The sequence below is a fragment of the Ostrea edulis genome, chromosome 9, assembly GCF_947568905.1.
Source record: "Ostrea edulis chromosome 9, xbOstEdul1.1, whole genome shotgun sequence".
Lineage (NCBI taxonomy): Eukaryota > Metazoa > Mollusca > Bivalvia > Ostreida > Ostreidae > Ostrea > Ostrea edulis.
Genome location: NC_079172.1, coordinates 30,227,789 through 30,241,730, shown reverse-complemented (window position 1 = coordinate 30,241,730; position 13,942 = coordinate 30,227,789). Strand labels below are relative to the sequence as shown.

Sequence of the window (13,942 nt, the reverse complement as noted above, 5' to 3'; positions counted from 1 at the left end):
CGATAGAAACCTATTATTCTTCAATGAATTTAACTTTGATACTAGTATATTGTTTATAGAACTATTTTTTCTAGAGATACATGTCACGATGGCAAATCATGTGACTATGACACGACCTATTACCCGGGAAAATGACGACGAGAGTCAACACAAGGAAAAATTCAAACGAGTAAATAACACCTTGATCAAAAACGAATTGTCACATATCAACATTAGCAGAATTTTCTCAGGAAAAAATATATACTAAAATGGTAGTTCTACGTGCGATAGAAGCAGAGAATATTGACAGTGTTTTGTTTTCAGTCAAAAACTTTCCGACCGCCCTAAAATGTTATCTGCCTTTGTCGCATGTAGAACTATTATTTTAGTAGACATTTGAACTTCAGAAATCAGTCTACATATCAGTAACAAGAACACAGGAATGGTCGTTATAATGATCTAGTTCGTCAATACAGCCTCGCATTGGGTCAAATGATGTCTGACGTGTTTCATACCGATTGTTAAGCCGTTCTTGGCACACCCATTTTGACTGCGGATAACTCCGTTTACCTGATCAGGATATAGGGCTCACGGCGGATGTGACCGGTCAACAGGGGATGCTTACTCCTCCTAGGCACCTGATCCCACCTCTGGTGTGTCCAGGGGTCCGTGTTTGCCCATCTATCTATTTTGTATTGCTTATAGAAGTTATGAGATTGATCACTGTTCGTTATCTTCACCTTTATAAGTTGTTTGTAGATCTGGGAGTGACGACTACACACACACACACACACACACACACACACACAGAGAGAGAGAGAGAGGGGGGGGGGGATTCCTACAGCTGAACTTAGCATGGATTAATTGCTTATGAGATGTTCTTCTTCATAAAGGTACTCAGTGTTGAAACATATTTAATGATACCGATTGTTTTGTCGTTCTTGGCACACTGATTTTGATTACAGATTACTTCGTTTATCTGATGAAGAAAAAGAGCTCAAGTCGGATGTGACCGGTGTTGTATAGTAGATTTTCCACCCGGAAAAATGGCTATATAGTAGCCAATAATAGCCTTTCCCCGCGGGGGAAACACTACTATATAGCAGATCTCCCCCCATAGCAGGTTACCCCCCTCACGTTTTTGGTTTTGATTTTAGAAAACAGACTATGGAAAGGCAGTCGGACTTTGTACAACAAATATTGATATTGCATAGATCTAAGTATCGAAAAGTGTACATGTGGCCGATTGTTTGAATGCAGATACGTGTATTTTCATAGAGACAAATTTTAGAGATATGCTTTACGGTATTACTGAGAAAGTATAAAACATACGAAATTATATTTCAAAACAACAACAATTAAATTCATCCCATAACACACATGTAAAAGCAACCCCCCCCCCGCCCCTGCCCCACTCACCCCACCCATATATATATATATATATATATATATATATATAGAGAGAGAGAGAGAGAGAGAGAGAGTTCACAATTGTAATTTGCATTCTCATTGAAAACATGCTCAGGGGTAGGGTATCTGTATTTTCGAGTACAATTTAGAGAGTACTTGGTATTTCTAATGTTATATCCACGTTTGAACACATATGATGAAAAGCGCATGTAATTATTAGAATTTTTGATCATTTTACGGGCCTCCACGAGGCGGTCGGTATGGATACACAAGTTGTAAGTAGCTGTGCGTTTCAACTGCGCTATTTTAACACATCGTTTGTGAAGTAGAAGTGTTTCTTAGCAAAGAATTTGTTCATGTATTGAGAAAAACTTACCGGTATATTTAAAGTAAGAACAAAAATAAAGAAAGAAAACGATTCCTGATAACCATGGTAACGCAAAGTCTGAACTGCGGAACAAAAGGCATTATGTAAAAAGAACGATCGTATGTACCATTATTTTACGTACCTTTTATATTCTCATGACGATTCATTTTCAATGTTCCGAAATAATTAATGTACAATGCATTATCATTATTGTCTAAAACATGTTACTTCGAATTTTTAGGTGAAACAAATGGATTGAGGCCGTTCTTTTGACACTTTGGTCATTTGATCCTTAGGGCACATGAAAACCACGAAACGAAATCGAAACGAGTCTAGGGGGTATTTTAATACAAGATGGACGAAATACTACCCCGAATCTTCGTTTTCATTTTTTAAATCAATCTAGGATCTTTTAGGATAGCAGATACATGTAATATACATGTATGTACATGTAATAAAATTGAGATGGCAAAATGAATAATAGTTAAGCTTTCACTCAGGTGAGCTAAAAAGTTTTAGGAGTGCATGTTAAAAATCAAAACTTTTCCAGAATATTCTTCATATGGGAATAAAGTATGATGACGTTGTCCATCTGTCAGATTAAAAATAAATTCATCTTTGGAGAAATTTGTAAACGAACATGTATAAATCAAAGTACTGACAGTACAGCTGGGAGTTGCACCGCCTGGAATAGTTACGATTATATATCGATAACATGTTCACATCTATTAATCCACCAATGACCCGAGAACAGTGGGTGGGTGGGGGGGGGGTCCTCTCAAGAACCTCTAATTCAATTGAAAAATTCCCAATTGAAAAATCTCCCAATGAGGTGTTAAGAATCATGTCTAGCGAGAAAGCGAGTTGATTCCTTATTAGCGGCAATTTGGAATCAGGGGTAGACAATCAACAGAGTTGTAGAATTTAAGTTTTACTCCACTATCTGTATCAAAAGCTCTAGTGTAAATCAAATGGAAAGAGACAATTTTGATTTCTCGTACGATAAATACTTATTTGTTTAACTAACAAATTCTGAGTTGTCTAAATAGGTGCTGTTTTACAAGCACGGAATATTTTGATTTTACATTCTAAATATATGATTGTTTTACATAACATTTGACTGAATGAAATATTTGTAGAATAAATATATCCAAAAATCCCAATTCGGAATTAACTCTCCATTTAGGATATAAAAGAAATGAATAGTCAGTAAAGGATTAATTTCAGAATGGAAAAAAATATGTATGAAAATGGTCCGCCGTAAACGTAACCGTAATGAAAAGGTGGGGGGATCTACTATATAGTCGGTTTTCCTGGGGGAAGACCTACTATATAGCCATTTTTCCAGGGGGGGGGGGGGCTGCTATATAGCTATTACTGGGGGGATGGCTAGGGGGAAAGGCTATTATATAAAACCAGTTTACAGGGGATGGTTAGTCCTCCTAGGCACCTGATCCCACCTCTGGTCGACTAGGAGTCCATGTTTGCCAAACTCTCTTTTATGTATTCATTATAGGAGTTACGAGGGCTGTTCGATATGTAATGTGTATTGTACCACAGGGCGATAACGCTTTGCACGATTTCGTAGATGATACTCTTGAATAGCTCTATTCAATACCTTTCCAACAGTATAAACACGAGCCTTCAGCTCCACATAGTTTTAAACTTATAGTCATTTCAATAGAACCAGTCATTGACCACTTTTGTAACAAGAGATGTTTGTAAAACACATATGCCCCCCATGGTGCAAAATTGAAAAGGGTTATACACACACACATCATTTAATTGAGAGTAGTATCATCAGTTCAAAATATTGAGCAGACAGTATCTTCCTATGTCAAGAGTGGATTGACCATGTGACCTAAAAATCAATAGGGGTCATCAACTCCTGAAGATGTACCAGTGTACCAAGTTTGATGTCTGTCAAGCAAAGGGTTCTCAAGATATTGAACGGACAGTATATTCCTATGTCCAATTTGACCCTTGACTTTTGACCATGTGACCTTAAAATAATTAGTAGTCATCTTCTCCTGAAGATGTACCAGTGTACCAAGTTTGATGTCTGTCAAGCAAAGGGTTCTCAAGATATTGAACGGACAGTATATTCCTATGTCCAGTTTGACCTTTGACCATGCGACCTCAAAATCAATAGGTGTCATCTTCTTTTGAAGATGTACCAGTGTACCAAGTTTCATGTTTGTCAAGCAAAGGGTTCTCAAGATATGGGGCAGACAGTATATTCCAATGTCCAGTTTGACCCTTGACCTTTGACCATGTGATCTGAAAATCAATAGGGGTCGTCTTCTCCTGAAGACGTACCAGTGTACCACGTTTGATGTCTGTCAAGCAAAGGGTTCTCAAGATATTGAACGGACAGTATATTTCTATGTCCAGTTTGACCCTTGACCTTTAAACATGTGACCTCAAAATAAATAGGGGTAATTTTCTCCTGAAGATGTACCAGTGTACCAAGTTTGATGTCTGTCAAGCGAAGGGTTCTCAAAATATTGAACGGACAGTATATTCCTGTCTAGTGTGACCCTTGACCTTTGACCATGTGACCTCAAAATCAATAGTGGTCGTCTTCTCCTGAAGTCATATCAGTGTACCAAGTTTGATGTCTGTCAAGAAAAGGGTTCTCAAGATACTGAGCAGACAGTATATTCCCATGTCAAGTTTGACCCTTGACCTTTGACCATGTGACCTCAAAATCAGTAGGGGTCATCTTCTCTTGAAGATGTACCAGTGTATCAAGTTTGATGTCTGTCAAGAAAAGGGTTCTCGAGATATTTAACGGACAATATATTCCTATGTCCAGTTTGACCCTTGACCTTTGACCATATGACCTCAAAATCAATAGGGGTCATCTACTCCTTAGGATGTACCAGTGTGCCAAGTTTGATGTCTTTCAAGCAAAGGGTTCTCAAGATATCGAGCGGACATTATATTCCTATGTCCAGAGTAGATTGACCCTTGACCTTTAACCTTTTGACCTGAAAAACAATAAGGATCCTCTTCTACTCATAACTAACCCACATATGAAATATCATTATCATCAAGTGAATGGTTCTCAAGATATTGAGCGGACAACACATGGTCTACAGACCGACCGACAGACCGACCGACAGGTGCAAAACAATATGCCCCCTCTTTTTCAAAGGGGGGCATAAAAATGGTTGGGAAACGGGTTGAGAATAATGAAGAAATTAGAGCTTATACGAAAGTTTGCACAAAACTCGGGTCATTTGGTAATGCAGATTTTTACTGAATTGGGGGAAGAGTATAGGTCTGATAAGATATCTTATGAGACAGTCCGTAGGTGGAGAAAGAAATTTCTGACTGGCACATGTACAGTCCGTCAAAGATGCAGCAAAATCTGGCCAACCTGTGACTGTAACAGGCAAGTCAAATGTCTCAAAAGTGAGGGAAATAACTGAAAGTGATGGCAGATACATGATTCGTGATATTGCCAAAGCGATTGGCATATCGCTATGGCGGATGCATTTCATTTTGAAGCGTATTTTGAAAGTACGAAAGATTTCTGCCAGATGGATACCGCATATATTGACAGATGGCCAAAAACAGGTACGAGTACAAACCGCTTTAAGCAATTGCTCAAAATGTTTCCCAAATTCAATCAAAAACTATTTGCAAACATTGTTACCGGTGACGAAACATGGGTTCACTATTTCGAACTAGTAAGAAAAATGGGAAAGAAAATATTGCTAACTAAACACAGTAGAAGGCCTGTAGTTGCCAAGAGAACCATAAGCACAAAGAAGGTTCTTTAATGCATATTCTTCTCATGTAATGGGATAGCCATACAAATTCCGGTGCCGAAGGGCAAAAGTGTTACAGGTTGGTATTACTGAGATGTTATACTAAAAAAGCTCAAGAAATATTATCAAAAACGACGCCCTGTGTCAGGATTTAGGCATGTTCGTCTACTTCATGATAATGCTCCATCACATACATTTGAGCTTGTGAAGCAATTTTTAAAGTCGGAGGTTACCGTCTTGCCACACCCACCTTACTCTCTAGCCCCATGCGACCTTTTCCTTTTTCCAAAACTTAAAAAGTTCTTATCTGGTCGTCGTTACAAGTCCCGACAAACCCTTGGCTCAGCCATCAGTCAGTGACTCAGAGGTATACCTAAATCAGCGTACTGTGACGCATTTAAGAAATGGATTCAGAGATTGAAATTATGTATTTCAAATCACGGAGAATGCTTTGAAGGGATATTATGTTCATTTCACTATTTGAGTCGAATGTTTTTGAGACGTCGCACAATATACATTACATATCGAACAGCCCTCGTATGAGATTAAACACCTGTCGTTATCTTCACCTTTCATTCCAACACCACAAACTAATCCAGAAGTTATTTAGGTAAAGGCTTCCCTGTTCATTATGATTATCCACACACTAAATGTCTGTGACTAAAGGAAGGTTGATTTTCAAAGAATATAATGGGGTGGGGTGGGGTGGGGTGGGTCTAACCTCTATCCTAGCTCCAGATCTCTGGCATAGGGGCCATGAATTTCAGAATTTCGATAGTTAAGAGGTAACCTTGCTCATCATGTGTATATACACAATTTGTCAGTTTCATCTCCTGAGTACAGGAGACTTTTAAGGTTCATGGGAGCAAAGGGATGCAACGAACTGTTCAACAAGATATTCATATTTTATTTTTCCCATAGCTTGCCCCCAAAAATGTCCCATATCTGGTGAGAAATGACCCGCGTCACTCAGGTGATCCGTTAAAGATAAAACAAACCATAAATATTTTGGGTAATATTTTATTCATACAATACCATATGGAATACGATATAAGACATACATATCATCCAATATCATACCATAAACAATGATGTCACAAATGTCATAATGCTATATACCAATACTGATTCGATCAACAAAGAGACGGAGGTGAAATACAATGTACACTACTCCCCTCTTTTCTGAAGTGCTGAGGGGTACACAATTTTATGAGGGTTTATATACTGTGTACAGGGATATTTTTGCCTGCACACATTAAAAAAAAAGATTTTTATTGGTCTAGATTTAAATGACGAGTGATTTTTTTTTTTGCCACCTTAAACTCATTGTTCTAAATAAGCTAATTTATATTCGTTGACATTTTAGAATTCTACTACATAATATATGCCGGTAGGCAAAATAGGTGAACATGAAAAGTGGGCAATCCTTTCCTTTTACACAATACTTGCGAGAATGTAAAACACAGAAGAAGGTTTTACGACAGTTTTGACATTAACTTTGTTGTTACACCAATATCTCCTTACCAGTCATAAATCATTCTAATCAGAGAGAAACATCAAAATTTACAAATACTTCTTTTACAAATTTTACAATTATTTTAAATTATAACACTGTTATATAGCATCAAAACGATTAACAACTGTATATAAAGGTCAATGACCAAATCTCATATTTCATTTTTTGATTTACCCTTCTTGGCCAATACTGTACAATATTTTAAGTACAACGCCTGCTAATATAATCACATGATCATCTGACTTTTCTAACGTAAAAATCGCAACAAAAGGAAAACTGTGTTCTACATGTTTCATACAAGAGAAAATTTATACAGTGTCCTATACTGGTAAACCACAAAGCAATAACAACTATTAAGATTTATATATTGAATGAAGCTTGTTAAATTGACTTTTCCACTATTGTATGTTTTTGATAAATGCATGTACACAACCCTGTTACAGCCTGAGGTACTACAACAGTTTCAAGGTCACCTTGTGATTGTGGATGTGTAGGACACAATTGTAATCTTGATAAATGTACAGAATTGACTGAATACTACTTCTATATTTCTCATTTTCTGCTTACTTGAAATTTCCATATTTATAGAAACTCTTCTACTGATCTCAAACACCATAATAACTCTATAATCCATGTAAATCTGCACATGTGAATATCAAAAATAAAACTCTTATTTCACAACCAGGTTTTAGTGTTTAAATCTTCACAGGAAATTCTGGGATATAACTTCAAGTGTATGATTATGTGATTTAACAATATTTTTTCCCCATGTTTGACTCCTTGTAAAATGGTATATACTGTCTGACCATCTTATATTCATTACAACTAAATGTGTGGGTTATACAAGGCAATACAGCAAATCACAAGAAAACCAATGACTGATAATCAGGAATAAATATAACACAAACTTTTCTAAGCTACAACAAAGTCAACTTTAACCATCTTAATCCGTTTACACTCCCCTGTAAATACCCTACAGTCTACTCCACTTATATTGAAGTCGCTTATATTGAACTATCTGCTATATTGAACTATCTGTTATATTGAAGTCGCTTATATTGAACTATCTGTTATATTGAAGTTGCTTATATTGAACTATCTGCTATATTGAACTATCTGTCATATTGAAGTCACTTATATTGAACTATGTGTTATATTGAAGTAAAACTAAAACCCCAATAACACTATTAATCCATATATTAAATGTATTGAACTTTTGTTACAATGAAGAATTCGGGTCGGACCCCTGAATTTCAATATATCTGGAGTAGACTGAAATTTGCTAAAATTCAATTCCGCACTTATAATTACAGTCAACATTGACTAAAACAACAGTGCTTCATTTCAATGGCAATTTCTACTCAACAACTTCTGTAACACACTGAGATGTGAACAACTTCAAAAGACATTTTCGACTCCAAATGAAAAAAAGTATAAAAATAAAACATATCAAAACAGATGTCCATTTTTGTATAATCATTTCTACATGTATTTAAGGTTTCATAGTAAACCTATTCAATTCAGAAAAGATGAGTTTTCATTCAATCCAATTATGCAAAAGATAATATATTCACTGCAGCATGTGTCCCCTCTTACTTACTTAAAATGTTTGGATTTTAGATGTTTATACCTTAACAGTCAGGCTATATCAATAAATGTTCATATTTCCAAAGTTATTCATAATTTTCACGTCTAAATATTTAACTATTCATTCTTTTCTGGTTTAAAATCTAAAATAGTCGATAAAAGAAAGGGGTTATTTACTGGGGTAAATACGGTAACTGACAAATCAAATAATTTGAAATAACTGACCACCACTTTTATACAGTGACAACTAAACAATAATATAGAATCAACAAATAAATAAGAATATATAATAAATACAAAAATAACTGATAAAATACTAACAAAACTATAAACACCAGAAGGTATACCCTAATATTTCAAGATCAACAATATATATACCACATACATGTGTCACAAAGCATGATAGGAATCAGAAGCTAACTGGTCTCAACCTTTTTTTTTTTTTTATATTGGAATGGTGGTTATCGCCAATATTAGATACTTGTAATTTGCTTAAAAGTTTGCAAAGGCCACAGCTGATGGTATGTTAAGTAAATCATGATTGAAAATTAGCCAAAAATTGATTGCAATATCTATTAGTTTACAGATGTACTGTTTAATATCACACAGAAGGACTCGGCTAGCTAACACAGACTCTGGTAAAACTTGAAGCATTTTTCAGTTTCATGAAATACATATCTATAGTAGAATTAGTAGAAGCACTCATGCACGAGAAAAACATATACGACAAGAAATGATTAGATTACAATACATGTATACAGCATGATTTTTCAACATTGATTTGACAAATGAAACACTGTGAAAATGAAAGTGAACACATTTCAATCATCTGCATGTACAAGAACAGAGACTGCTTAAGCATTATTAAAGCAATGCCAAAACTTTCTTGAGAAAAATTAATATCTTAAAACAGTCTTTTATTTTGAAGTTTTTGTATTAAAGTTAAATTTTGCATGATAACATGGTTACGAAATTTTATATTTGATTGTTCCTTGATGCCGTCCATAGCTTCTATTATAAGTACGAAATCAAAATCTCTTTGAAGTATAAATCAACATAAGTGACCTAGCAAAACTAAAGCGTCTTGCATATTTCTGAATCTGCAGCATTTTATGGTGGTTCATAGACCAAAGTATCAGAACAAAATTAAATCTGTAATCAAACTCTATATGAAATGTATAAAGTTGGCAAACTTTACAACATCGTTATGGATATTCATAGTTCCAGATATAAATGGCATTCTAAACTGCGAAGTGTGATTTGTGCACATGCAAGAGTATCAGAAACTGGGAATATTCTACCTGAAGTGTGTATACAAAGGGAGTTACGGGAACTGCATATCAAATGCATGAGGTCATAATCACTTGTTCATTTTCAAATTATTGATTTCTTTAAAGAAATGCAATGAAATACTTTCAATGGAAAATTAAATTATAATTGAAATGCCCAATATAATTTCCTTTGACATAGTGTACACAAAAATATGCAAATTTCTTATTGCATGGCTCTTTGACTTTGGAGAAAATACCTGAATATGCTCTAAGAATTTTAAAACCTTCAAGAGTGATATAGTAAACTTGGATTATGTTACTGCAAATGATCTTAAATTCGCCACTCAATCTATATTAGTAAAATAATTACATATATCAATCAAGAATGGTTTTCATTAACAAACCCTATTTCTTTTCATCATGTGATATCACAGAGCAAAGTCAAGAAAAATGTGTGCATATACATGTAATTAAAAGATTGAAATTTTCCAGAGAAAATCAAAAACAAAGAGTATTCAGAAAATGTGTGTAAAACAATTAAAAGACTGAAAGTTTCCACAGAAAATAAAAACTAAGAGTATTTAGAAAAAATGTATCCAATACATTATACACAGTCTCTGTTAGTTGCCTATAAACTCTCCCATGTTCGTTACAGTTTTAATTAGATGTACTAAATTTTGCTTGATCATATATATCAGCTTCAATTTCATGGTATAAAAAAATATATACCAAGCACTATAAAGAATGTATGTTTTAAAAAAAGGATAGAAAAAATCAGCACTTTTTAAATATAAATAACAAAAACATAAAACAATGTGCAGGCAATAAAATACAGAAAAATAATTGTTAAATACAGGAATTTTTTAGCACTAATCGCTGGCATCATAATAAAGCACTAAGAAGGTGGGGGTGGGGGGGGATTGTGTCATCATTCAGCACTCTTTCTTTGTCTGGAAGACTGTACAGAGAATTTGTTATAGATGTTTTTGATTTTGGCATGCGAGATATACAAACTTTCTTTACCCTCTCCATATGAATATTAAGATGGGCAGGTTTAAGTGTTAGTGGTATACCTGAATATGACCGGTCAACATAAACAAGGGCTATACATTCAATGACTATAAGCATGATCAAATCATCAACTATTGTAATAAACATAGTTTTGCAGTTTTAGTTTATGACAATGATTCAGTGTAGAAGGCAATGTTAAGTATACATACAAAAGCCAGTGTATACTGTAAGATGTCTTATCATGCAATGACTACTCTAGCAAAAGAAAAATAATAATGCTGGCAAGAATGTTTCATTAAAGATGCAAATAAATAATTGCTATGTACCTCAATGTTGCAAAGACAATAAATAAAAATGACAAAAGGCAATTTGAATTTGATATCACTGCATATTGAAAATCTATCTGGTTATTTACTGACCAGTACCATTACAGGGATGGGTAAACCCCCTATAACATTTATCATAGTTGTGAGGATGAAATCAACTTATATCAAGCAATTCTTATGCATATTGCATATTGTAAAAAAGAACTTTCTTTACTACAAAATGATTGGTAATGCTTTTAAGAACATGAGCAAAATCTTGGAATTTCAAATTTGAGGTTTTTAGGGGTTGGGTGCTATGAAAATCATGTATGTGGACCTGATGTTTTGGCAGTTTTATATATTTTCTGTGCATTTAATGTGCCTGAAATCATTGAGAATTCAATTTGTTTCAACAAGTGCCATGTGTTACGCTGTTAATCTATGCATTAGCTGACATGTGGATAAAAAGACAGGCAGGACACTGATCATGTGATGGAAATAAATGTTGCAGACGTCACATCGTAATGGCGGTTGTCTTCGTTTTACTAGCTAAGACATCAATACCTACTAAATTATGTTATGTGATGTAGGCTGTGATGTCATATCTGGGTACATCGATTTTCACAGTGATAAGGCTCTCAAGTCCGAGTTCTCAAAAAATTTGCTGGAACGTGATTTTTTTTCTTTCTATTTTCCTTGAATTTCTCCTACAATTCTCCTTCGATCTGATGAAATATTTGAAATAGATTTTATTTCTGTGGTTCATTTGATGTTTTTTACATTGATAAACAGTGAAAGAATTGTTTTTTTAAAGTACATATGATGAGAAAAGGACTATATTTTTGTCTACACTACAAAATCTGAAAAAGCGTTAAAAGGGCATCCATTCCCCATGTTTTGTGATCGAAATTAATTTTAAGGAAAGTTTAATGGGACATAATATAATATTAATCAGTTATCATGAAAGGTATTTATTCCATGCACATAACTATTCCTAAAATAACACCCCCACCCCCCAATATGATTTAGACATATTTGTATTGAGGGCCCCCTATTGCAAGATTTCACCGAGTATGTGAAAAATTTATAAACAATTTTTTTTATGCCACTGTCCTGCCTATCCATAACCATCATATTCACATCTATCTATTTAAAATAAGGCATAAACTCGAGTTTGAAGATGTTAAAATTCAGAATCTATAACATTTGAATCTATGTTTAACATCTCCAAACTCTAGTTATATTCTATCATTCATGTTAAATATTCTATAAATAAAAATAACTTCAGACAATAGCCTTATCAATGCATATCAAGAAATGAAAAATTGTCAACAGCAAATAGAGCAGCTGACCATTATCACAGAATTCAAAGTTTGATCATGACAGACTATGCCGACAAGGGGCTTCAGTAACTTGTCTGAAGGTATAGAATACTTTTATGGCTGCAGAATCTTTCTATATATATCTAGAACCTAACACTGAAGAAAGTTGAACAACACTTGCTACAAACAAACTTTTTTCATAAATGATGAAAAATCAATTTACGTTTTCGTAAACTACGTGTTTAGATGTAAAATGAATACAATTTACCATTTGGTATATATATATATATATATATATACATGTATACATACATACATATATATATATCAACCTATGCATCCATTGTTTTGTTGTTGTATCAAGTGTCCTCAACTTATTGTCACAGTGCCTGAGGCAGCATGGGTACTTCAAAGCTGTCATTGCAATTTTAAAATTTTCATCCTTCTCAAAGCTGTCATTGCATTTACTTTTTAAAATTTTTATCCTTCTCAAAGCTGTCATTGCATTTACTTCTTAAAATTTTTATCTTTCCTCATGAAGGATCTGTTTTACATTGCATTCAATTTGTACACAGCAGTCAGGGTGATTAAATCTTCACAAAACACTGAGCACACCAATAAGCTGTCAATCTAAACAAAAACTGCAAATACACACCGAAGCCATTCAAAATATCGGCTGGAAAGATGGAAGTCAAGTTCAGAAGCACATTATGCCAGCATAATCAGCAACAAAAATCTTAAATAAGGAGAACAAATGGAAAATACTGCCACGATTGACTGATAATGATTTTCAACAGTTGACCACTGTCAATTACTTGACTAGCTTTTGCTTCTGCGCTGAACTTGTTTTGACTCTTGCCCAAAGTGACCGGTCAGTATTCATCATCATCAATTCCTAGGTTGACCATCCGACTACGACGTCCAAAGCACAGACAACTGGCCTTGCAGCGCTGCCATCGAGAGAACTGGTGCCTTTGCTGTATCAAGTGTTTTGGGGTCAGGTCTCTGAGAGCCATTGTGTAATACTCCATCTCCTGGGTGTACCTATGATCATCGTTATAATGATTGTTATAATCATCGTTATTATAATTGTTATAATCATCATAATCATAGTTAAAATTATCATTATGATAATTGTTATAATCATCATTATAATCATTGTTATAATCATCGTTATAATAATTGTTAATATAATCATTGTTATAATAATTGTTACAATCGTTATAATCATAGTTATAATCATCATTATAATCATTGTTATAATCATCATTATAGTGACATAGTCATTGTTATAATCATCATTATAGTGACATAGTCATTGTTATAATCATCATTATAGTGACATAGTCATTGTTATAATCATCATAATAATCATGCATTGTTAATAGTAATATA

At 34.3% G+C, this 13,942-nt stretch overlaps 1 protein-coding gene across 3 annotated transcripts in view; it reads right to left on the bottom strand.

The window, feature by feature from the left end:
• Window positions 1-6,539: 6,539 nt before the first annotated feature.
• The window catches only part of LOC125657814 (rho-related BTB domain-containing protein 1-like), a 46,008-nt gene continuing 38,605 nt past the window's right edge, over window positions 6,540-13,942 (bottom strand). For all 3 annotated transcript variants that reach the window (XM_048888601.2, XM_056150142.1, XM_048888600.2), the window contains one exon: window positions 6,540-13,591. In XM_048888601.2, coding sequence (XP_048744558.2) covers window positions 13,420-13,591 — 172 coding nt within the window. In that variant the 3' untranslated portion in view covers window positions 6,540-13,419. The remainder of the gene's footprint in view (window positions 13,592-13,942) is intronic.